We start from the raw sequence: 27680 nt of genomic DNA on the forward strand, positions 1-27680 counted from the left end.
TTCCTTGCATCACTTTGCATATGGCCATGCTTCCAGTCGGTCTCATCTCATTCAGCGTCTGTGTGTGTGCTTGATGAAAGTACATGAAAAATGATGGTCTGATTTCCAGCGCTAGCCTTGTCCATGAGCTCGGTGATTTCAAAATATCCAGTCACTGCATAATTTAATCTAGAACAAGGCTTTAGCCCTGTCCAACAAATCTATTCTCCCAAAAGTGCATTTCCAAATAGTCTCTGCATTCAGCTCTCACATATTAGAGACACACCAGTGCATATTAAAGATAGTAAGGGCAGACTGGCTCAGGTTTAAAGACCACCACCTGCTTAAACTGCTGACTAAACACACAGTGGAGACGTTACAGGAATGGGTCTGAGAAATGCCCAACTGGGACTGTGCATGTGGGCTTGATGTATAACATACATTGAACGCCTCTGGGTGAAGGAGTGACTCAGTTTACTGTATGTGTCTTTTTAATCTCAAGGTTAGAGATACCATGTGTTAGGAGCCACTGACCTGGATTCTTCATAAACAGGATGTTTCAAGCTTGAAATGGAATTCCCGTTGGCCATCTATGTACAGTATTATATAATTTGATAGCTCTCTCTTTCTTTCTTTCTTTCTTTCTCTCTCTCTCCCTCTCCCTCCATCCCTTAGCCGTTCCCTTCATCCCTTCATGAACTAGTATACAGCACTGATGTGTGTGAGACCTGCCCCTGTGACATACATTTCTGTTTGAAATAACTCAGTCCATACAATAACGGGCAAACCCAATATACCAATAGCACTCCAGAAGTGCAGCGCACGACTGTTTGAGATGTCTCAATGCAACAATCACACGGCAAAACCCCATTTTGTGAGGAGCCCGGATGACTCTCCTGATTTACACCGGCCTAGCTCCAGGGGAGTGGAAATAATCTTGGGCTGTTTGGAGCCCACACTTAAAGGATTACTCTGCCAGCTGTGTTGCCATGAAATGCCCCGGCTGACAGCATTAACCCTCAATCTCACACACCATTACTTTCTCATACACACACGCCGGGGAAAGGCCCGCTGTATTAAATTATGTCAGTGAGCACCCTGCACCAGGCCTGGCCTACAAGGAGTGCACACACATATTGATAAGAGCAATGGTGAATTCTGGCGTTTGTTATACTGTCTGTAAGGTAACAGCCCTGTATATGACACAAAAAAGGTGCTTTGATCTTCCTCCAATAACAAGTGCACAACAGATGTATTCTCACATTCTGAAAATGACAAGATGCTACTTCAGTGAACTATTTTAACTTGTCATGTGTCTTGGTACACAACCCTAAAATATCAAGATAAGCTCCAATGGAAAGAATAAAACATTTGGGTGATACATGTATGTGCACATCCAAATAGTGCAGTGTACACAAGAACAGTTGAGGCAGAGCTCATTCATTTAGAAGGCTATTTCATACTGGACTCTATTTTAAGGCTATTTCATACTGGACTCTATTTTAAAGGCTATATTTTAAACGAAGGCTATTTCATACTGGACTCTATTTTAAACTCCAGCCGTACCAAGCCTAACAACAGCAGCAATTACTTTTTCCCTTTACTCACTATAATCCAGCTACGATTCCGAGAAGAGACAAGGAAAGAAATCAGTCATTTACACAAGAGTATTTTCCATGACTGCGGAACATAGAGATTAGATGAGAAACATTCAAAAGGAAAACCTGAGCAGTCATAAATCATGCACAAAAATATGCCCAGAGGGAAATTTTATTTTTCCCCTGTAAAATGTGAAGGTCAGGATTTGACAGAGAGGCACAATTAAGAGATCAATCTTCAAGGTCATGTGGTCAAAGGAAGTCAAGCAGAGTTCTACGTTAGTTCAACGTTAAACAAAGGCTATACAAATCACAATCACAGCAGGGCATGTAGAGAGATGCTGAAATGTTTTTTCATTAAATTGCAATGTTTTCACATGAAATAAATATGCAATCTGGAGTTCCTCTGGACTGTCTGTCTTATTTAGATAATGCACAGCTTTACATAACACAAAAATCCTATATTTGTGAAATGTGACATGTTGTGAGTTTGCTGTAGAGAGTATAAAGAAACAGCCTGTCATTTCGGTGGCTATAACAATTGCAACATCTGACATCAGCTCTACAGCACGTAATGTTGAACAAAAGCAAGAAAAGATCAAAGGCATCAGGGCTCGCTAACACACACCACATAATCCACTGATCCATCTTTTAAAGCTGACATATTAAAACAATTGTATCAGAACCGTAATGAAGATAAAATATAAATGCTTCCTCAGAGCCCTTCCGTCTGACAGGCCTTTGTGGACTCTGTGGCCTCAGAACTACAAACGAGTTATCCACTTGGCCAGTCGAGAGATTTACAGCCGGAAGAGGATCTTTGTGCCAACTTGTCAATGTCACCGGATATATCCAATATGTAATGGCGGACTTTCTCAGCACGGCACAAACACAGTGCTTTTTTCCTCAGCATTTTCTTGAGGATTCTGGCGATTTCAGGCACAGATGGTGGGGGGGTGGGGGGGGGGGGGTGCACTCACCTGACATCCACAGCGTCCTCCATGACAGTCATGTCTGTCTTGCACTTGGCTGAGGGGTTGATGGCCAGCTCAGCTGGCGGGATCACAAAGCTTTTGCTCAGTGGCAGCCACATGCCTTCACCCAGTGTGTAGGTGAACCTGGAAAACAGAATGCATGCTGGCCTTAGACATGCACACACACGCACGCACATGATCACACACACACACACACACACACACGCACACACACACACACACACACACACACACACACACACACACACACACACACACACACACACACTCACACACATGCAGGCACATTCACACAATCATAGACACACATACACACAAACACACACAAACACATGCACACATTCACACAATCATACACACACATACACACAAATACACACAAACACATGCACACATTCACACAATCATACACACAAAATAAGTCGCGGGTCTCGTTTTTTTCCCGGGCACTCAAATAGGATTTGCAACGCCTCGAGCAGATGGAGCAGTGTTTTCATACTCGTGTTTTAATTCTTTAAATGAGATTGCTGTGAGCCTCGGACACTGCTGAGGCTGTGCTAACAGAATTTCAATGAAATGGATTAGACACTTTTTTTGTTAATGTTTTTTGTTTTACATTGGCTGTCACGCCTTACAGAAAAGGTGGAGATATCTTTGTTGAAGTGAGTTTTGGAGATGTCTTTCTTAAGCACATAACAACCACGCCCATGCATGGTTCTGAATCTCCTATCATCTACTGTGAGTAGTCTAAAGTTCAAAAAACAAATTCCATGTATACTGTATGTATAGGCCTATGACTATGTTGACAACATCATGGTTACATATACAGTTTGCAAAGAGGGCTGCTCAGACCAAAAGGGAAGAGGATGTAAGTGGCTGGCCCTCCGGTAGCAAATGTTTACCTAATTGAAGTTAGATGAAAAATATGAAGGCAATGTTGATGTGTGGAAGGCTGACTTCACTGTTTTATCTGTATGTAACTGCATGCCCCTTTGCACCTGAATTATAACTAGATGTACCGCCGAGCGGTACAAAATATGACCGCCGCCCAGTCCAGCACATTTTTTCCACAAAAATAAATCACGCTGAAAGGCCTATATGATTCTGTCTCACTAAATTGCATTATCCACACTCAATTCTCACTGGTATCTGCTAGATAACAAGTACCAAAACATGATTAGTTCATAGATTTCACATGTAAAATTCATTTTATACAACCCCACCTCCATCTTGCCTGTTCATAATTCTGAGAAATTCTTGAAATGTGTGCATGTACATGTTTATGTTATGTGTGTGTGTGTGTGTGTGTCTGTGTGTCTGTGTGTCTGTGTGTCTGTGTGTGCGTGCTTGTGTGTGTGCCTGCGTATGTGCCTGTGCCTGTGCATGCAAGCGTACATATGTCTACTGTGTGAGTATGTGTCATACGTATGATTACTGTGAATGTATGTGTGTGTGTGTGTGTATCTGTTTGTGCACATGTGTGCACATGAAATGGGTTAACATGACCCCTGGAGGCAAACATACGGAAAAAAATGGTCATCCTAGGCCCTACAGTTCTCAAGATATTCACAGAGAACTGTGTCTGCCCTACCCTCCTTTCGGGGGGTCCAGTTCAGCGTGGGGGCTACAGATCAAAACGAAAAATGACGGTTCCATGCTATCCATGTGGGGGTACATGCCCACCAAGTTTTGTGTACCCCGGTCTTTCAGTGTCCCGGGAATCCTTGTTGGTGTACGTCACTAAATGTACACATAAATTATTTTATTGTAAGGCTCCCCATGAACGAAAGTACACAAAACTTGGCATGCATTCGGAGGGTGTCATAATGATCCTACACTTTTAATTTCGTGCAGTTTTGACCTTGTCAGCCAGAGATATTGTGATGAAAACACCTAATTTTTTGCTTTTTAATTTTTAACTAGGTGGCGCTCTTCATGAAATAAGTGGTAATGGGATGGGTTGACATGCCCCCTTAAGACCAACATACATAAAAAAGGTGGACCTCCTAGGCCCTACGGTTCTCGAGATATTCACAGAAAACTGTCTCCGGCCACCTACAGGCCAGTTGGGGTATAGTAACATAAATTCATTTATTGTGTGGCCCCCCATGAACGGAATTCCACAAAACTTGGCGTGCATACAGAGGGTGTCATAATGATCCTACACTTCCAATTTCGTGCAGTTTTGACTATGTTAGGTCACAGATACCTTCAATTACAACACCTCATTTTTACTTTTTTGTGTTTAACTAGGTGGCGCTATACATGAAATGAGTGGTTATGGAATGGGTTGACATGGCCCCTTGAGATCAACATACAAAAAAAAATGGTCCTCCTAGACCCTACGGTTTTCGAGATATTCACAGAAAACTGTGTCTGCCCTACCCTCCTTTCGGGGGGTCCAGTCCAGCGGGGGGGCTACAGATCAAAACGAAAAACGATGGTTCCATGCTATCCATGTGGGGTTACATGCCCACCAAGTTTCGTGTACCCCGGTCTTTCAGTGTCCCGGGAATCATTGACGGAAATTTGGGCATGCGAAAAAGAAAAAAAAGAAAAAAAGAAAAAAAGAAAAAAATCTGACTAAACCTATATGACCGCCGAAGCGGCGGTCATAAATAACATAAAATAACCTTTGCAGTTACGTCATGTTGTAAATTGTGGTAAAATGTAAATGTTTGTTTTGTATGTGCATCTAAGGTATGTGGTGATAATGTGGCAGGAATGCACACATTATTTCAACACCATATTGAAAAAAGAAAATGGTGATGCTGGCATGCACAAACAGACAGACTGTCAGACTTGTGCATATTGACTGACAGCATAAGAGTAGGCTTACTTGCAACTGTCAGGCTTTCCATCATTTCTTAGGATGGGCAGCCATAGTTGTCTGACTATTAGTCCGACAAATACAGCATAGGCTACTATGCTTGTCCATCCCAAGAGTAAACTGGAGGATTTAATTCCTTGTTCATTTGTTTGTTCATTTATTTATTTAAGATGATAAACATGTTTCAAAACATTTACTGTAAACCAACAAGCATTGCCAGATGGGATAAGATAAATGAATGCTAAATTGAAATTCCTGTCGTCCACTTTTAACCTTTGACATTACCTTTGTATGTAAGGCTGTGTGGCATATTCACATGGTAGCCTAAGCTGAGCATGATCATTCAAATGGTCTGCGATTAGACTCCTGGTCAAACACTCATTGATTATACAGTACATGCATGTTGACCACACTCACACAATGCCCTTCGGAACTTAGAGCACACGGGTGGCACTCTGCTGTAGATAAACAGTTAAGAACAATCCATCTGAGCACTCATGAAATCATCTGAAAATCCTAAAGCCCAAACATGAATGAACAACAGACCGATTATTTCACAGCTATCAAGTACACAACATCTGTGTTCAGAGCTTATAGGAAACATCTGGAACAATCAGTGTCTCTGTTGTCCTGTTCCCAGCCACCACCTCTCTAACTTAAGACTAGCTTAGTACTGCTGTGCATCTGATCATTTGTCCTGTGTTTTTGTCACAATTGTGTTGTACTATCTCAGCTACTGTACACTGTGTCTGTCATGTTCTGTTTTATATCTCATGTTGCATGTCCTTTACTATACATGATTTCTCTGGTATTGCCCGTCAGGGATAAATAACTGTTTTCAATTTAATTGAACTGATATGGGCAGCTTCAGTCTGTAATTTTATGCTTTTTATAAAAGTCAGTGATGCAAAAACATGAATGTCAGGACCAATATGGTGGCAATGGCATTGTATGAGCATTATGAGATGCAAGGGTGAGGATGAAAATCTTTCCCTAGCATAATGAAAAAACTCAGCAGGGAACGATTGAGGACTGCACAAGGTCAGGTGTCCATAATCTTATGGATGTATGTTACAAGATAAGCTCCAAAAGAAAAATAAATGCATTCATGGAAAACGATTTTCATGAAATCCCTTGTGTGATCCGACTTACGACCAATATCTTCAGAGAGTGGAAAAAATGCACTTAGTGTGGGTATGTGGGTGGGGTTGTGGGGTAGAATGGAATTCTAGGATATGCCTAGACCATAAAAAAGGAAAAAGAGTTTGATTTGGCAATAGATGAGATAACAATCATATCATTCTTCAAGTATTCTACCATCCATAAATAACACTATAATGTTGTCCTTTGCGTATGAACATTTTGGACGGTCTGTGAAGCAGAACAGAAGCCTCTCTGCGCTCTGCCCCTAGACATAGTAGCCACGATTGCTTGTGAAGGTGTCATTCATTAGATGCAAACAGTTGGAAGGATGGTCAGAGATTTACCTCTTCAATGTCAACTGTGTGTGAAAAGATTGGCTTAGCTGTGACACGTGCAAGGACAACTGATAAGGGACTGTTTCAACCAATTACAAACTCGGTCAACAACACATGTCTCCGTAAGAGGAAAGGACACCTAAGTCTGGCAATACAAGCCAGCTTGTGTTAGGGTATTTCTTAGTCTAAACAGCTTGGAGTGCAAACTCTGCTTGAGAGAATGAGAGGTATCTGGAAGCACTAAACATTTATGCTGTTGAAGACTTAAAATATTGGGTACAACCAAGGGGTAGGCGAACGTTCACAAAGTGTACTACCTATGGAAGGGTCTGAGGCTAATACGTGACCACTTAGCGTTAGCATTCCACTGACCCCACATTAATTTTGGCATAACTTTGACATCAAATAACTTTACATCTGAAGTGTTTTAAGCGGTTATATGACCATTTCCATAGAAATACAACATTGTCTGACTGCCTCCATAACTTCTTATTTTGCTTTATGGCCCCCTAGTAAACATTTGTCTAAACCAATGTTAAAAAATGACGTACATGAACATGCAACTTTCAGTCACACAGGAGAGAAGTAACCTGGCAAATTATTCTGAATAAAGGCTATCTGGGGAAGAACCCATTTGAAATCTATAGACAAAAGCATTAAAAAAATAAACAATTAAAAGATGTTTTGTTGGACTGCCACTATAGGCCGGAACAACCAAAAGCTGAACTCCAACTCTAAACACACTAAAGCTTCTCAATTTTCTGGGCGCAGCTGCCAGGCAAATGACTGTGTTTTAGTCTGTTGCTCAGCGTCATGTCTATATCACCAAACTGTCCTTGAGGTTGCGCAGTACAAACAGTCCCCAACAGGAAACTGACTCAATTCCATTTCACCAAAGTCCCACGGAGTGTCTCTATCCATTTATCTGACTGTCTATGGGCACAACACGACTGAGCAATCCACAAACTAAGGAGTTCCCATATGTTACTAATCAATTATACAGAATTATTTAGGTCAACAATGTAGTCATGTTGACACCTTTAATATGCATGCCTGGTTGGGCTATTAATGGTAGCGTGATTGAATGGTTAATGGAACTTTTTAAAGGACCTGGCATATTTTGCCTCCAAATTGTTCGATTTGCATTTAATATCTGCAAACTTAGCATAACAAAAGGGCACAGGATGGCATGGAGCGCAGTGCATTAAGAGTCACTTTAGAAATGAGATGATTAAACTGCTATAAAAGGAAAGGCTTAATTATGTCCCTCCAATTACCTTCCCTGTCTCCACCTCTACTGTTATATGAACCAAAGCTCCCAAGTGATGGATTCCTGCAAGTGATTACAGCAGGGCAAGTCTATTAAAGTTATATTATTTCTCTATTTAGGTTTTAATTTTGCAGCATCCAGTGCCTACTTTCAATTTCAACTGGGTTTACATCGTTCACCAGCTCGTCCAGAAACATTATACCAATGCTTCAATGTGACAGTGTGTTTATACAGTACTAAAACAATGGCAATCTTTGGAGATTGTATGGACAGTGAGGAAAAAGGAGAAAAAAGTATTCTACATTCCATATTATACAGAGTTATGTTTCAAAGAAACATCTTTAATAATCATAAAGGTGATCATGAACAGAGGTCCATCCATCTGCACAGCATTTCCAGAGTAGCTCTACCCCCATTCTATTGAATGGAAGAAATATACCCCTTCCTTGCCGAATAAAAGGAATCTATCAAGGTAGACATTAGGTTATTATCTACATGTATGTGCATAAGGGATAATTAGCGTAATGACACATCACTCAGGGAAAGGAAAATACTGCATGCAGAGGTGGCTAAGTGGCCATGATGATGAAAAGTGGTGTGGAGTGGTTACAGGTGCAGACCTCATCACTGTATCAACATGCACTATGTTCTGAGACCCAAATTCTTTGAAATTCATTGCTCTGCTTATTATATACTCACTTACATTACATTAATGTACTTACTCATGTTATAACGTTAAATCTATTACATGTAATCCCTTAAACGAACATGGATGTTAAAGCCAAAACTCAACTCTTCATAGTTAGATGAAGTAAATGGGTGATTTCTATGGGAAAAAATCCCCGTCATTAGTTCTATATTCATTGTTGCCACATTCCAGCTATCTGATGAGCCTTAGCTTTGCCCAAATCCTGTACAATGGTACTTAAGGTTATTTCAGACATGTGTAGCATTATCTTTCTCTCAATAAACCATTGTAACCATGTGTTTTCATTTTTAAGACCTAAGTTGAGCCATGTGCTTAATACTTAATCCCCCAATTATTTTTTTAAATGTTTAAATATAGTAAAGTGCTCAAATGCTATTGTCTACTCAGAGACCAAAAGGGACAACATTTTTTAAATTATACTTAAAAACATATTTTCTGACTTAGAGGTGCAACACACAACCATCTGCGCAGCTTTCAAGGTAGTTAGCCTGCCCATGGCAACACATGGCTGAATAGCATGCCACTTGTCCCATTTCAATTTAGATACCTGCAGGAGAAAAATGTTTCAGCAGAGTTCTAGGAAGAAGAGTGACTTCATCAGGTATTTACCTGAGGTATGTAAATGGATTATGGAAGAAAGCCTTCAGACAAGGCCCCCTACAGATAATACTACAGGGGGGGGGAAACTGTTTTGACATAGACATTAGAAACAATGTTCCTCTCAGAAAAAAAAATGTCACTAGTCATTAGTCTTAAGTTTCCAGTAAATAGAAACCATTCCTTCACAACCTGATTACACCTTTGGTTCCAGTCAAAATGTATTGAAATTACATCAATCATCAATGGTGTACTTTGTTTGATTTCGATCAATTTTGATAGCTTCCTTAAAAACTAAGTGCAATTGAAGTACAATTAAGTCTGAGATTTTGCGACATAACACAACTTATTATTTATAACAAGAATACCCAGTCCTTTTGAAAACAACTAATGTAACTAGGTGCAAATATTTTATTCATTAAGAGGGGTGAATTTAAGATGAAAGAAAATACTTTTATGTAAGACCTACAGTACAGTAAGCCTGTCCAGAACCCAACATGAGAGATGAAAAAAATAATGCATCTTTTCTATGCTCAATATCTAACAGGTGACCGGTGAAACAAGCAGTGACTTTCAAACCACAAAAAACAGGAGGAGAGAAGAAAAATATGAGAAACTAGATCATTGCGGTGCACTATCAAGCGAAAATGTGTGGTATCATTTCATGCTTAGTTTCCCCCAAAGCTGTGACCTCTGGGATGAGTTTCATAGCCACCACCAAAGCCTGATCCAAGAACAAGATGAAATGCCTTCTCAGCTCTCTGTCTCACCTGAAGATGCGATCGGATGGCTGCTCTCCCATCACCAGATCAAACCCGCGCTGGAAAATGGTGTAGGGCCAGGGACTGCAGATGACACAAGGCACAAACGATACAGACACAGACACCTCAGTAGAAAGTAGAACCAGGAGAAGCACTAGCTAAAATCATGTTGAAGTACAATCATGCCATTTCAGTTCAAATTTTAATGGAACCAGCCGCCTCTCCAGCCACAGTCTCATCACCATGTCAATTAAAAACCTGACAGCAACCACGTCTTGTGTGCTACTGGAAACAGTTATGCAGAACAAGGACACCCGGTAGGAAAGGACAGGATGTAGAGAGCTCTAAATCAGTGTCTGGGATGTGGTGCTAATAACCAAGCTACACCAGGCACGCAACTGAAGCAATCCATCTGTGAAGCTTATGCTGCAACAATGGAATTGGCTACACTGGATACAAGAGTGGTGCGCACAAAAATATATTTACTGTTTAGTTTATATATTTACCTACATACGTATATTTATATATTTATGTTGATATTTGTTACGCTTTAGTAACAGCCTTACTGTGTGAGGGGAAAAGAGACACCTTTCAACACACTTGTGACATGGGCTGACGCATGCCTACAGACACTGGCAGTCATAAGGTGGGAGGGTGGAGATCAGCATACGCCCATCTGCGTGGAGGTGTCACATCTCTCCACAACAACATGACAAAGAGAAGTGCTGATCGCTGAGAGGATTCACTTTATCTAATAAATATATTAATAGACCAAAATAGAGTTAGATGTTCAAAAACCATGAAATGAAAAAATTGAAAATCCACAGAGGGTGCTGTCACATCCCGGCTTCCAATGGCACAGGCACTGGACTTTCTTGTGACTTTTTCTCCCCTAGGAGTCCGACCCAATTAAAGGCCGTTCGCATGCACCTTCCATCACCAGCCCTTCTGCTTCCCAGAGGTGAGGCTCCTGATTGTTTCGATCTATGCTCTAATTATCAGATCCATCGCACCAGCCATCATCACCTCAATCTCCCACCCAATTAAATTGCCAAGGCTTTTCCTCACCTCTGCATCGTAATCAAAACATTTCTGAGTGACACATCCATCTAAAACAGGTCCATATTACACACTCTTTTCGACAGCATGACACCCCATTAGCATCAGAAGCCATATAAAACTAAGCTGGATGGGAGGCTATGAGAAGCGTGAGAAGGTTGGCGAGAGTTATATAAGTTTCGACTTAAATACTCTCCAAAGTCACTTAACGAAACAGAACATTGGGTTTCCAGCCATACGGCGGCTCATTCATACAACATTTGTTAAACTAATTGGTAATAAGAGGTGCCCATGTATGCACTGATTTGCTTTTACGATTTCACCTCCTTAACAAGATGCCATCTGTTAGGGGATGTGCTAAAATGTGACCACCAGGACCTTTATACTCCTCATGGTTCCTGACTATGCAAAACATCTCAGCATTTACTGTCAAACAGGTAAACCATCTGCTTCCTCCTCTCAAAGTTTAGAAGTCTTCAGCAGCAAGAAAGTTTGGCCAAATTTTATGAAAGTGTGGTGAACTGATTTAGTTCTGGTGAAAAGCTTAAGGAAAAGAAAAATATCTAGTAATTAATATTACACTAGTGCAGTCATGTGTGTCTCAGAGAAAAGTGTCAATCCTTACCCCTGGTTTGGACCCCACTCGTTACGAATACAGAGATGCTTGTGCACAGGGTCTCGCATGTAGCCATCGAAACAGAGACAGTCACCTGGGGAAAACAGCAACAAGGCATATCAATTATCACATTGTCATTGAATTGCTCCACAAAGAAATGTAATGAGTCTTAATTGCTATGTTTGGCCTTAGGGTGCGATCCAGTCGAGCATATTAGTTGGGCTGGCTGCTATCACACAGACCACTTCAGGACTCTATAGCCTCTCCCTAATGGTGATGATGGCCATGTCTTCGACAGACCAAGTGGCTATTCAACTTACAGAAGCAATTTCAGGGCTCCAGGCGTGAGGTATTCAAAAGAAAATGTCTGAGCTGTTATGTTAGGTAAAAAAAAAAACATTACCGTCCATTTTGCTATCAAGAGTAGCTGAAAACCACCTTAGGCGTACTTGTGAGCTGTAACTGTAGTACAAGTCAGGCAGATGTTGTGCGGTATGTGGAAATGCCATGTTAATGTTCACTCCTTTTTGGAGCATATGGCCGTGAATGAGGCGCACCCTTAGAGGTTTAATTGAAGACGCAAGCAAATCGCCCTAAAACATTTTAATACCAAATGCAAGCGAGGCCTCGTGAAAGGAACTCACTGAACTCGCTGTGCTTAAAGCACAATCTGGCGGTGGTAGAGTGATTGAAATGATGTGTGCGCGTGGGTCTCAGATAATGACCCTTTGACCCCTCTCTGTTTCTATGCTGCCATGTCCTGTTGTTCAACTAGGCTGAGGCGAGCTGAGAGAATCAAGTCGAGGAGGAGAGGAGCGGAGCGTCACAGGTGCCGGCGTGTCACACATCCCCTCCATCAGCCCTCTAATCACCGACGCTTATTTCAGCCATCATGGCGCAGGCCAGTCACTCTCCCATCCACTGATGCCCGCTGTCAGGGTGCGCAGCAGTTGCCATCACCTGCCATTTGTCTGCAGCAAGACTGATGGGGATGCTGCCCGGAAAGAAGAGTGAGGTGTGTGTGTGGGGGGGGGGGGGGGGGGGGGGCAGATAAGGGGCAGGGGATGGAGTAGGTTGTGCCAGTGGGGTGCCATACAATGTGGAGGGCACAGGGTGGGGGTGCAGCATGTGTGCACATCATCTTTGCAATGCCATTCTGTAACATGTAACATGAACCTCGTGTAGGCATAGATGAATGTTATTATACCATTACAGCACACCACATGAAATCTTACACCCATGTATTCATCACAGTACATTAAATATTCTGATCTCACATCTATCTAATACTATAATCCTTCAATTTAATTTTTGGAAAAATACTGAATTAATCTATTTTTTGAGCGCCAGAGAAAGTGTAACTAACTGAAAGAGAAAGGCAGGACATCTTCTTTTGTCCCTAGTCAGAGTGGATGGCTACTGTACATCCTAAATTAACAAAAAATGTCAGCCAGATAGGAAAGGCAAGACTATATTCAGCAATTGGATCACATTACTGTAGGTCTCACTGTGTACTTTGCAAACAAAGATAGCTAAAGTATGTGTCCTCTGATTTGCATAATCATTTTTTTAATGGTGAATTTTGAGTAGGACTGAAAGATTAATACATTTTTAATTGAAATTGCAATTTTAATTAATGCAATTAGCAAATTGCAAAGATTGCAATTAAACGTGACACTTACAAATCTGACCCAGTGGTACATTGTATCACATCTATGTTTTTTTTTTTTTTTAAATCATGTCCTCCTCCTTGTGTGAGATACAGTCACACTCACCAATCAGAAGTGCTGAGCTCTTCCTGTATGAGACACACTAAACAATCAGAAGTGGCCCGACTTAAAAACATGTTACTGTCATGTTATGGAGAGAGCGTTGTTTCAATGCCAACTTACTCATTGTGAATTGCTATGTATGTATGTATGTATGTATGATTTGGGAAAAAAATATCTCATTTTGATTTTTCTGACAGACATCGCGATTTGATTTGGTGTGAATGAACTTTGATGTTTTTTACACTGTCCTAGCTTAATTCTTGTTTGCATTTCGCAATTAGCAAATTGCAAAGATTGCAATTAAACGTGACACTTACAAATCTGACCCAGTGGTACATTGTATCACATCTATGTTTTTTTTTTTTTTTTAAATCATGTCCTCCTCCTTGTGTGAGATACAGTCACACTCACCAATCAGAAGTGCTGAGCTCTTCCTGTATGAGACACACTAAACAATCAGAAGTGGCCCGACTTAAAAACATGTTACTGTCATGTTATGGAGAGAGCGTTGTTTCAATGCCAACTTACTCATTGTGAATTGCTATGTATGTATGTATGTATGTATGATTTGGGAAAAAAATATCTCATTTTGATTTTTCTGACAGACATCGCGATTTGATTTGGTGTGAATGAACTTTGATGTTTTTTACACTGTCCTAGCTTAATTCTTGTTTGCATTTCGCCTCACAGCTATGTTGGCATTTCACATCACATTTCCAGGCCACCCACTCAAACTTAACACCTCTACCAGATGAAGCTGAAATAATCAGTAAGAGTATGGATTGGCTCCCCAGAAGTGGGGATTGGAGGTTGCATATTTACATTTGTGAGCCACCCCCTTAGAATGACAAGCTATTGCAAAGCATGATAAAATAGGGACGGAAATCCAATTTAAGTTCAATTATTTGTTTATAATGACACCAGCCGACTGGAGAAGTTAATCATTTGCGCTGAAGTCATGGCATTTATTTAACTTCCGTAGTACTGAGTTGATACGCCATCAAATTCAGTGCGAGAGGCAAGCTGCATAAAATTGATGGAAGAAACCTGAGCAACTGCAGGTAATTTTGCCCACAGCATTCTAATCAAAACATTAACTGTTTTGTTCAACACTACATATTAAATAAACAAACCATTATTCAGGTCAGTTTAGCACTATTAATCACAGAACTATTTTGCATGCTTAACACTATGTTTTAATTGAGCTATGATTTGGTCCCAGATAGGAAGAGGCTGGTGGACCGCTGTCAGTCCATTGGGGGCATAGCTGGCGGTCCGCTGGCATTTTGCACATCGGTTCTCTGGTGGTCCGCTGGCGGGTTGCACTATTGGTCTAAAATCAATCTAAAATTGGTCTATCCATTATTGGTCTAAAATCTTTTTCATTTGTTTAGTTATACTCCATATATAATTTGATTATTTTTTCTTAATATTCATGACAAGTAAAATTTAAAGAGATGGTGGTCCAACGGCGGACCACAAGTGGCACGCCACCTGCAACATACCACCAGCGGTCCGCTATCTGCCAATCTGATTTTGCTATCTGGGGTGCAGTATTAATGAAGTGACCACAGTCTTCTACAATGAAGGCTAATGTAATATGTATTGCAGGTAATAGTAGACAAGTAAGGGGACAAATGCACTAGCATTAACAGTGTGTAACTTCCAGAAACACAGTAATGTGAACCCCTAAAGTGAATAGCTTCATTTGTTACCATGCATAATTCATTAAGACATCGATAGGTATCCAAAATCCTCTTAATAAATTATAGAAAATTAATTATAGAAAACATGAAAGTTAAATACAACACAGAGATTTGCTGTCTGGCAGAATGTGCAGGATAAAAGATTTTCCTTGCTGGACGGGCCACAAGGGAGACAGCTAGTCTGTTTATTCGACAAGTATATAATTAGTGGTTAATTAAAGGCACATGCTGGTGGAAGGCGAAACACACAATTACATTAAGGCACTGCTCTGTGGCTGGGTATGCAGTCCCTGGCTCCAATGCTAGCAACATTTGTGCTATCGGGCCAAAGAACAAACACATTTGTTTAACACCGGTTGATGCCAGTTACTTGGGCAACAAAATTCTTGACTCGCAGCACTAAGGAGTGTGAAGAGGCAAAAAGTCAATGAAAGCAAATTGTGAAAAATCATGTGTGAGGCTATTTGAGCAGTTCTGGCCAATAGTTTGTGTTCATGTGATTAAAAAAAAAAAAAAAACGTCCCCACAACTGGCTGCTGACTGAAAGCTCTGTCTCATTGTTTATTAATGAATGCCTAATTCCCCTCACAACACGACCCCAGATAGAGCCTGTGGTAGATCCATTTTTCAGTCAAATTAATGCAACTAAAGCGCAGGGATCAGGCAACAGTGAAAACCCAAGACGCAGCACAGTGTGCTCCTGTCTTAATAAATGTGCTTTGAGCTGGAGGGCGAATGGGCAGAGTTGCCCTGGTCGGGGGCCTATACAGCTGCACTGTGCCTACCTGCCACCCACTGCACAGACTCCCACCCTCGGCTCCACTTGCACCTCGATCCCCCAAACAGCATTGTGGATGAAATTCACAGGCACTTTTCATGTTCGTGAGGGCTGCTGTTTTTGTCATAACCCATCTCTGCTTTCATCAGTATGTGCTCTGGGTTTGATTGAGGCTGTCTCGCAGCTTCCCGGTGTCTTCCAATCTTCCCCGAGACTTTCATTAGGACTGCATGCATCGCATGAAAAAAAAGAACAGTGCAATTACGGATGTGCGCCTGCACCCAAGACTCATCTTTTACATGTTGTTCGGTAGTCAGCCCCATTGCCTAGCTGTGATTCAGCACCCTCGTCAGGGACACCATCCTTTTGAATTATGGATCCGAATAAGAGAGAACTTTTCAAGAAATGATTTCTGCAAGAAGACGGATCCCTGCCGCTGATTATAGACAGGATATCTCTGAAGTGCACTCGTGTCCTCAGCCAAACTCAGGCTGCCTGTGTCATACTAATGAAGGGGAGGGCAGCTCAGATTGCCAGCACAGGTTGATGGGAACTTTACACTAAAGCACACGGCAAGGGTCATCAGAGCGTCGTGCAGCAGCGTGGCCGTGGGTGTTATGTCCGAGAATAGAAATCTTAATTCAAACTTAGCGCAGAATTGACCTAGCAACCAACTCACTGTTAGCAATACATATGTAACACAGCTAGGCTTGTACCATGCTACATCTAAACATATTGATCTTATGTGCTCATGGGGCCACTACATACAGGAATTGGTTCCATTATAAATAAGGTGCTCTAATGCTATTTAATACTATAACTTTTGGTCATTATGTATTTTCTCATGTAAGTATGTGGCATTGCAAATATCCCTCATTACTTTTTAACCCTAAATGCCACCTAAGAACATGTTAGTCTTTGTTAGTTTGTGACCAATAGTGTTTAAAAAAAAACATCCCAGTGTGCACGTTGTTCAAATAGCAGGTATAATACGTTCACCTGTAAACACATGTGGGTATGTTGATCTAAAATTAGGTGTGTCCAGGCACATTTCAGACTATCCATCTAGATTGTTGCAATAGGACCCATTGTGTTGTGTGTATGTGTCTAAAGCACCTGTCTAAACTTCGTATGGTTTCTTAGCGTCCCTCAGCATATGTATTCCACCACCCATCCAGCAACTGATGCTGAGATGCAATTCACACCAAAGCCCCTATCCACCCATTGTCAGGACTCTGGGGCCCAGTTTTACTCTCTCCTCTCAGCACAGGAACAGTTTAGCATTCATTACTCCAGACTGCGCGCACAGGAACGACGCCCGGGGACAATGCTGCAAATTAAACTCTGGCTGCATCGTGGCTAAGCCGCTGTCCCACACAACGCGGCGGTGTCTCATGAAAGGAGCGCCGTGACGAGGACTCTGCGCAGACGGTGACTTTTCTTGTGGATAGAGGGGCGTAGAGAACATTTGGTGTACGCAGCTCTGCTGACAGAGCAACATTTCTCCAGAGAACACCTGCTTTGGGAATATTTATATCACACGCTTTTTTTTTTTCAGGGCTAATTACATAAATGCAGACTCATCATCCTCATGACTCATCTGGCACATGATGAAAGTGGACAATTAATTTCCCACAATGCTAACAGTGACATAAGGGGAAGTGTCAAAGGGCATTTCCAGCCAGTGACTCATGGATATCTTTGCTAAGAGAGAGAGAGAGAGAGAGAGAGAGTGAGTGAGTGAGTGAGTGAGTGAGTGAGTGAGTGAGTGAGTGTGTGTGTGTGTGTGTGTGTGTGTGTGTGTGTGTGTGTGTGTGTGTGTGTGTGTGCGTGCGTGCGTGCGTGCGTGTGTGTGTGTGTGTGTGTTCGTGTGCATGTGTGTGCTTGTGTGTTTGTGTGTGTGTGTGTGTGTGTGTGTGTGTTTGTGTGCATGTGTGTGCATGTGTGTGCTTGTGTGTGTGTGTGTGTGTGTGTGTGTGTGTGTGTGTGTGTGTGTGTGTGTGTGTGTGTGTGTGTGTGTGTGTGTGTGTGTGTGTTCGTGTGCATGTGTGTGCTTGTGTGTTTGTGTGTGTGTGTGTGTGTGTGTTTGTGTGCATGTGTGTGCATGTGTGTGCTTGTGCTTGTGTGTGTGTGTGTGTGTGTGTGTGTGTGTGTGTGTGTGTGTGTGTGTGTGTGTGTATGTGTGTGTGTGTGTGTGTGTGTGGAGTAAAGAGGACTGTGTCAGCATGTCGGCATGCAGAATCCCACACCTGTCTCCGGGTCACACTGGTGCTCGCAGGGGTCCAGCAGGCGCCGGCCACACAGCTCGTTGATCCAGGGCCCGCTCTCGTTCTGGTAGTAGATCAGCACCTGGGCCGGGTTTAGCCAATCCGACGCGTCCAGCTGACTGCCCTGCTGCAGGATGAACCTGGAGCCTGCACAGGGAGAGAGAGAGAGAGAGAGAGAGAGAGTGAGAAAGAGAACAAGCCAGACGACCGCACAGCACACTAGCCTATCCCGAGCCCCAGAGCTCATAGGTGATGATCTCGCTGGCATGAACAAGGTGGCAGCAGCAAAGCTTTACAGCTAAACACACTGACAGTGTCAGTGACAGCATGTAAACCATCTGCTTGCAAGGTGCTGTTTGTTGTCAAGCGATCGCATTGCGGTTCTCGGGAAAGTCGCACCCCGTTAGGAAGATACTGTAGCACGATAAGTAGGAGTGATGACACTCGTGAGGGCAGCTTTCCAACCATAAGTTCAGCTTAACGTGCTGCTAAGCTGGCGGCTCAGCCGTGGAACACTTGCGATGTCACACACTGCTCTGCTGAGCTGTTGTAAACTACGGCAAAGGGTCCCTGCCTCCTGCAGCGCTGACCATGGGGACTGACTCAGTCACACTAGAGAGAATGAGAAATAAGTAACTAATTAACCCTCTCGAAATGGCACCCTTGACGCAATCTGATGACGCCTTGACATTTTTTATATTTCAAAACTCTCTTTAAAAAAAAAGTGCGAGATGTAATGACATTTTGGCAGAAACTCAGCAGCAACAACAATCTCAGAGCAAGGATCAAATTTGTAATCATCTACAAAAACACACATATCTCAAAACAACTATTTTCAAAGAAGTTCTGAAAATTACATATGTGAACCAATCTGGCAAAATGAGTCACAGTGAACCAAAAGTCACCATTGAGATTGAGGACACAATAAGCCTTTAAAAAGATATCGATATCGAGATAAAACGATAAAGATAATATTTCCATCAATATAACTCGAAAACAGAAAATAATGTTTATAATATAATAATCTTTCTACACTTCTCTGCACTCTGTGGCTGTGAGTGGGAATGTGGGTAGAGACGTTGTGTGCTTTGAGGAGGCGACAGAGCAGACTTCTTTCCCAGCCTGACTCCGTGGAGCAGCACAGACACGAGCAGGTCGCCCCGGCGCCATCGAGCTAACCGAGTTAAACTCTGCCATGCAGCTGTGTGTCTTAAATGCAATATTTTATTCTAAACCCTGCCAATATTTCTTTTATCAGATCCCCGCGTGACTTTGAATCTAATCAAATAATATCATAAAGACATTTATAGACACATTTCAAATAAAATAAAAATAAAAATGTTTTGCTATTAGAGTGGTATCTCTTTCCAACTTATTTCTTCCTCTCCTAGAAGCCTGTTTAAATGTTAATCTAGCCCAAAGCAGCAATCTCAGTGCAGAAGTCCTTGGGTAGGGAGACAAAATGACAGATGAGCGATGCCAGTCGCTGTAATCTATGTGGCTATGTAGCCTCCCGTGATGGCTGAAGAATTCCACTGAGCCCAGAGTGAGGGCTTGGCCAGCAATGCTTAACTGCAGGTGCCACATTGACATTCATTAACAGGCAGAGCACAGACAGAACGATCCACATTCCCAATACACACACACACACACACACACACACACACACACACACACACACATACTCACATACACTCTTACATGCACGCACACACACAGAAAAACAAAACAATGTGAAAAGATAAATACAGTGTGTGTGTGTGTGTGTGTGTGTGTGTTCATTCCCCATGACCTGGCCTGAATGTGCTTTCATGCCTCCAGAACACAGCTGTTGGGGTCCCTTACGAGACACTGGATGGGGAACATTTGGCTTTATGTGCCGCTGTGGGCTGTAGGGCGAGGTGGAGGCAGCTAAATTCACACCCGTCCTATCCACACACACACACACACACACACACATAGACAAGGTGGCAGGTGTCGTGACATTACCGTCGGCGATGAGGTGCTCAGGGACGTGGAGGATGACTTTGACGGTGAGGGTGCAGGCCAGGTGTGAGGAGTAGACCAGGCTGATCACACAGCTGACCACACTGATCAGAGTCAGGGTGGTCTTGTTGACGGGGCTGCGCGGGGAGCCTGCAGATCAGAGGCACACGGAAAGAGAGGAGAGGTCAGAGAGGAGGTCACCGACCAGCAGAAAGAAAACCTGTGAAGTTTGGTGAACTCTCAGCGTTATTTCCTAGCGCTACCACCACCACCACCACCACCACGCCATCCGCGCGAGTTGCTTACAAACAGTCTCACATCTGGCCTGACAGACCATGAAAGGGGCGCTGCATCAAACCGCTGGCCCCAGCCTTTGTGGAGGCTGAGCGGGGCTGGGACCCAGACCAGAGAGCAGAGCAGAGAGCAGAGCAGAGCCCGTGGCTGGGAAGATAACAGCCTTTTGAAGGCCATCACACAGAACGCGGGCGAGCAATGGGAATATCCATGATGGAGAAAAAAACAGACATTTTTTTACTTAGAGGCCTCTCATATTTTCATCTGAGGCCACAGCTCCAGGGTGCTAATCTGTCAGAGTTAATCTGTCATCATTTCTATTTATCTGTTCTGTGTGAAGCACCACCTGAAATAAACCACCAAAATAAAAAACGCACACACACACACACAAACACACACGCACGCACGCACGCACGCACGCACGCACGCACGCACACACACACACACACACACACACACACACACACACACACACACACACACACACACACACACACACACTTTATGTACATAACATCCACATGCGTATCCACAGGTACACACTTGGTGTCTAGAAACACACACACACACAATCACACTCTCTCTCCCTCTCTCTCTCTCACACACACACACACTGATTGATTTGACCGTGTCCTACAGCAGGCCACAGCTCTCCGGTGACATGGCTTTAAAAGGTCCTCTCGCTTCCTCTGTTCTTGCTCTAGCTCAGCTCACAGCTTTAGGATGACATTTATGGGCCTCGGTATCAACATCTCGATCAAAGCGCTGCTCATGGGTCAACTGAAAGGAAGGGCAGCTATTTTTTTTTAACCTTTCATATATACTGGTCATTATTGACACCTACTCCTACATTATGCTAGTTTTTCTTTGGTTTTTCATTTTGAGGCTTTGGTTGAGAAGCGTCAACTCAAATGTTTTTGTTTTTGTGTGTGATATTTGTGTTTCACACGAGAGTGTTTTTGTTGTGTGTGATATTTGAAGTGGGGTCATTGGTTTGTAAACATAGCCATATTTATGCATGTGTCCCTGATTGCACAATCTGCATGTTGATCTTGCTGTTAGACATGTCAACACAAAATGCAAAACTGAGCAGCTGACTTTCAAATCAAAATGCCAGATGAAGAGCAAGTGGGATGTTGCTTAGCTAAACGGAATGCACATTATTTTAGAGGATATTTGAATATCAGAAAAATTGGATTTTCAATGTGCGTGCCATTACATTTATAGTCTCCTGATAAACTACAACAATGCAGACTGTAATTCACATATTTGGAAAAACAAAACAGATTATGCAGATTAGTAGAACGTGAATACATTGACATATTCACTTTGTCAATGTTGACCATTTTACATAAACAACAAGCTGCAAGGCAACATTCACACAAAGACATACAAACAGCATGGCAATTAAAAAAAAACATATCTTACAACTACAGTATTCAGCTGATCACAGTCCAAACGCACACAATAAAACAAAGACATCTTTAAGACAAAGCATCTCCACTCCTGGCACACTAATTAAAGGTGTTGCTTTGCTCCAGCTGACTGCTTTGTACTTAGAGTAATTAAGAGGAAAGGATAAGAAAAGAGAGACAAGACCTACAGTAACTGGCTGGCTGGTGTTCACTAAGTGAGATCTGGCAGCTGGTTACATGTCGAAGAACCTGGATGAATGCATGCTGGTAAAAGATAAATTAAGCTTACCTCAAACTCAACCAATTATGAATCTCTCTACACCCACACCTAATTAGCTAGCATATTTAAGACACATAAGGAAGAAACTTTGGTATTTAGTATATGTTGTTTTTAACATGCCTCCTTTTTTTTTTAATATTTGCTTTGCTCAGTGACATATAATGTTTTAGCACAGAGCGAGCATTCTCACAAAAAAGTTTGCGCTCTACTTGAGCGATAATCTAATTTGGATATCACATCTGATGAATGAATAAGTATAGATGTGGAATGGTGTCACAACAATTTGCATGCCATGTTAGTGTACATATCTGGCTAATTTAATGTGAATAGCTGTGTACACAGGTGTCTTATTAGGGAGTTGCAGACACAACATTCAAGATCATGCTTGTTTCAATTAGTTACCAAGAAACGGCAACCAAAAATTGGGAGAATTCAATCGCCACTGAAGACTCGCATTGACATTCAATTGAATTCCCCTCACACTGTCACAACATGTACATTCAATCAGTGATAAATCAAAAACAAAACAAAACCATAACATGACGCTGAAGAACGGGGTTCACCACGCTTCACGGAGGTGACCAGGGACACTTTGGGGGTCATGCTGCTGACACAGAGTGAAGGCGGCGACGCAGAGCCGATCGGCTGTCCTCCTTACCCCCAGAGCCCCAGGCTGTGTTGGCGTTACCATTTCGCATACCTCGGCTGCGACGCCGGCTGCGGTTGGGATCGGTGTAGAAGGTCAGCTGGGGCTCGCTGTCGGCCTCGGTGCCCGAGTCGCCGTCCGGGTTCAGGAAGGCCGAACCCGCTGCGGAGAGAGAGATCTCGCATCAAAGATAAGTTACACTGGCACCAAGATGGCGGCAGCACTGGGAGGAAATCAGGCCTTTTGCTCAGCTGAAAAACTGTGACAAAATGTGATTTGGAATAATGAAGGAAATAAGTACATGTACATGTTTCACAGGGGGCATACAGATTGTAAACAAATTAAAAAACAAAATGGAAAACAAGGCATCAGACTTTTAAATAGGACAAAAAAAACCTCACACACAGACCCGCATGCATGCACACACAGACCCACATGCATGCACACACATTCACACACACACACACACACACACACACACACACACACACACACACACACACACACACACACACATGCACGCACACACACAAACACACACACACACACACACACACACACACACACACACATACATTCATTATTTCCAATTAAATCGAATAGGGCTTGAAATTAAATCATTTCAGACAGCAAGGCCTTATGGTTGTTTTGGTATAATTGACAATGATATCCATTTGATTTATCCATTATTGATTAATACAACTAGCAGGAGGGAAGAGCTACAAACCCCTAAACAACACAACCACCAGCTTGGAAAGTGACAACCTCTTCAATTGCCTTTAATGAAACAAAAAGCACACAGATGTTTCCCAGGCAGCTAAAAGCTGCATACAACCAGAGGATCAAATGAGAGAGAATGTTTCGCTTTACCCTCTCAAGAAGGCTTACTTAAGGCAACCGACTGTAATTGGTGATTGATTACTTTAAAATAACGGTGATGCACAATATGGGGCACACAATGAATACAGTGGCTACAATGTGAGTTGTGAATATGAGTAACTGTGTATTTATAATGCATAATTTACATCCTCTAGGTTTCATACCATAATAACTATGGAACACGCTTACTTCATGTTTTTGGCACAATATGCAGTTATGCAGAAGTATGAGGAGCGATATTTAGGAATAGAGAAATAAGGAAAGCTTTTTCCCCAAGGTCCACCTGCTAACAATTTCCCCATAATCTGTTATTATGCATGCATTTGCACAGTGGGGGGTATATGTATTTTATATTCATAATGCATTGCCCCTCAGTTCAGTGTGATTTCCTCATGACATTTAATTATAAAAGGATTGCTATACTCCACACAGGAAGCAGATACTGCCAAGTGCGTTGGACACTTTCACATCTGGTCAACCTCTTGACTGGTTCTCATCTTGTACTGTTAGTCAAACTTTGTCAAGTGTGGCTTACAGGTTAGACTGAGATCTGCCTCACATGTTACACTAAGGCTGGTAAGCAATTCTAAATTTGCTTGTAAAAATCAGTACAGTGACTCGTCTTACACATTTTCTTACAGGTCCCTACAACTGAGAGAAATGTTGTTTTGCTCAACAACACCTTCTGCTGTTTATCCACACACAGAATCCTACTTATGGACTATTACACTGAACATGACATACAGCAACATACATTTTCACATGATACTGTATGTGCATTATTATTGCTTATCAGTTATTTAGGCAATATTGAATGAACCAAAACAAACTTAGCTTGTGAATATGCAATTATAAAGCAAGCATTGTTTACACTTCAAATGTATTTCATTAAAATGTATGAATATATAATTGATGTATGTCAACAGAGCTACTGAATTTTGCTTGTGACAAACATGGTTTTGTTTTCACAATGTACACAGGCTACAACAAAGATAACACACAAAAAAAAAGTAAACAGAGCTCATGTTACTCGGAGGATTTATCACTTAATTCAGAAGGTAATGGTTGTGCGTGAAATATAAATATGGAATGGATGGTATGACAAACATAATAACTACATGCTTCCATGGGCTCTATTGTCAACAGGGATAAAAGAGTCCATTTACTCAGCACAGAGCAGGGAGAATGTTTTCATTATGCAGTGTCAGAAATGGAGATACATGATAAAGCCAAGACATGGATTATATTGCCTCTTGCTTTGTGCCATGACACATTTTAAATTCAGTTTTGCTATCTGTGTTTCAAACAGTCAGAAAAAATGATGTCGTTAGCCTTCTACTCAGGCTTAGAGATTAATTTTAGAAATAAAATTTAGTGGCAAGCAGTTCTACATGCCTTTAATCAACCCACTACAATAGTCATTTTGTGATATATTCGACTGTCATATATTTTAGAAATAGTCATAGATATAGTGACATTTGTCAATTGTAGAAATTAAGTTCAGGATGAATGAAAATATAAGGCCAATAGAAAATACAATACAACACAGATTTGTTCTTATTATCTCATATATTTTAGTTGTGAACATAATATGATGCTTATATATCATCTGATAAAAACACTCTCTGACGACAGCATCGACCTGAATCTCCATCTCAATCTCCAATTGCCCTTCTTAGGGATTGTTTCCGCCATCTCTAAATGGCCACATTGCAAGAAAGTAGTCCTCTTTAAGGATTCTGAAGCAACAGAGCAGGTCCAGAAAGCCAATGACTCAAGTTCACTTGACATTAACCAACAGGAACACATATACCACACCGCGTCACCGAGAACTCCGCTGGGCTGCTATGCACACATGGCTGGCGGTCATAAATAAGCTGGTAATGAAGGTATCACCCAAATCCCAGCTTGCACTTAAGCAGATCTGTCCTATAGAGAATCTGTTCCAGGTTGCAAGAAGCAAGGAGCAAGACGGTAAAATGCCAGCTCTCGATTTGGAGGGTTCGTCATCAAGTGTATGTTCGAGCCTTCATGATAGCTAAAGAATGGCAAGAGGACTAGTTTCTCGAGGTGCACCTTAGGCAGTGGCGCGTGAAAAAGTTCCTGAGACGGGTGGAGATTGGAGAATGACTTCCCACTGGTTAACATTAAGTGAACTCGATTAAAAGACAATGACCAAAGGCCTTTTTGACATTTGTACATTTGTATGTATAGTATGCCAGTGTTATAGATGTATCGTGTATACCCTGCTGGAGTTAATGACTAACACTTTTTGTGTGCTAAAAAATCTCATCTTCATACATAGTTTTATTACTAGAATTGGGAAACAAACATTGTTCACTCAGACTGAGCCATAGTCAATTCCAGCCTATCAACACATGCAGGGAGGGGTATTTCATAAGCTACTGAACTCAAATATCAAGAGCCATTTACCAGACTATGCCGTTAAATAGGAGCAATATAATTGTAGTCGGAGGCACACTGGAACAGTAATCACAGCTTTGGACAGAGGTAAACTCCTTAGATTGTGTTACAATTTCTAAAAAAGCAAAGAGCAAGTCTACACTGAGCCAGGAAGAAAAAAATGGTCAGGTGTTGCCTCCCCCAACAAAGTCTTACAACACTCACTGAGACAGCAGACAGATGACAGGTAATAGACTTTGATTATGCACACACATACACACATTATCATCTATCATTAATAAAATAATTTCAAGAGGTTGCTTTTCCACTTGTCTTCCTTCCATAAAAACCTCACTGTTGCTAATGAACACAGCTGTTCCAACGTCATGATATCCACACACTGAGCATGTTGCAGACATACTGTAAGCATACACACATGTCCAGACCAGTACGCAGATGTTTAGCACTTTTACAGAGCACAAAACATACCCAGAATACAAATGTGCACTTAGCACTTAGACACTGACCAGAGACAACATTTTTAAAGCTCTAAGTGGCACTTAAATGAATCAGTTGAAAAAAAGAAAGAAAAAAACATTGTACAACAAAAGACACAACTTACAGTGCTTCAACTAGAATATGCAACAATACTAACACCATGAGTGGTGTGTAATACAACATTCAATACAATTGTGCAATCCAATACAATGTGATAATTAAACTATTAATACTGATATGATTTGCATGCTAAAGCTTTTAAACTGTGAGGCTTTACGGTCAACGTATGCAAACAGAACAGATGAAAACAACAGGTTACACATGGCGTTTGAAATCTAGGAATTAATAGGCCTGAAGCTCTGTGAAGACTTCCAGTAAAATTAAAGAAAACAAATAGCTTTTTACACAGGGATGAAAAAGCATCTGGTTGTGAAGGATAACTCTCGGGCAAAGGATAGTTACACAGATGCTTGCTCTGTTAAAGTGTTTTAAAATACTACTATCACAACAGAAATCTCCCCCAAACTCTAGACTTCATGGTTATTTAAGAAAGAAAAGTGAACAAAAGGAGGTGAGACTGATGTGTTTGGGACTTCAGAAAGAACCATGGGGCATGGAAATGACACCAGCAAACAGAACAATATGTTTTTTTGCCAAGGTAACAGACAACGAATAAAAGAGGTGCCTTCAAAGGAATTAGTCACAAATCTCTCAGAGCAGGTGAGAGGAATGCACTAGCCTCCACAATTAGGCAGGGGCCAAGAGGTGCAAATCTCCATGGAGACGAATAAAAGATGAGCCCGGTTTAAATATTCAACACGGAACGTTAGAAAGCACTCGGCATGCAGCGCAGCAGCGACGCTT

General features: G+C 41.8%; 1 protein-coding gene across 4 annotated transcripts in view; it reads right to left on the reverse strand.

Annotated features, from left to right (window-relative positions):
• Positions 1 to 27680, reverse strand: part of astn1 (astrotactin 1) — a 180363-nt gene that overhangs the window by 106254 nt on the left and 46429 nt on the right. For 2 of the 4 annotated variants that reach the window (XM_042106793.1, XM_042106772.1), the window contains 6 exons: positions 23049 to 23198; positions 20405 to 20551; positions 18398 to 18562; positions 11902 to 11986; positions 10227 to 10301; positions 2558 to 2695 (listed from right to left, as the gene is read on the reverse strand). In XM_042106793.1, the coding sequence (XP_041962727.1) occupies positions 2558 to 2695; positions 10227 to 10301; positions 11902 to 11986; positions 18398 to 18562; positions 20405 to 20551; positions 23049 to 23198 (760 nt within the window). The remainder of the gene's footprint in view (positions 1 to 2557; positions 2696 to 10226; positions 10302 to 11901; positions 11987 to 18397; positions 18563 to 20404; positions 20552 to 23048; positions 23199 to 27680) is intronic. The other 2 variants (XM_042106781.1, XM_042106789.1) reach the window with 2 other exon arrangements.

Source organism: Alosa sapidissima, chromosome 1, assembly GCF_018492685.1.
Source record: "Alosa sapidissima isolate fAloSap1 chromosome 1, fAloSap1.pri, whole genome shotgun sequence".
Taxonomy (NCBI): Eukaryota; Metazoa; Chordata; class Actinopteri; order Clupeiformes; family Clupeidae; genus Alosa; species Alosa sapidissima.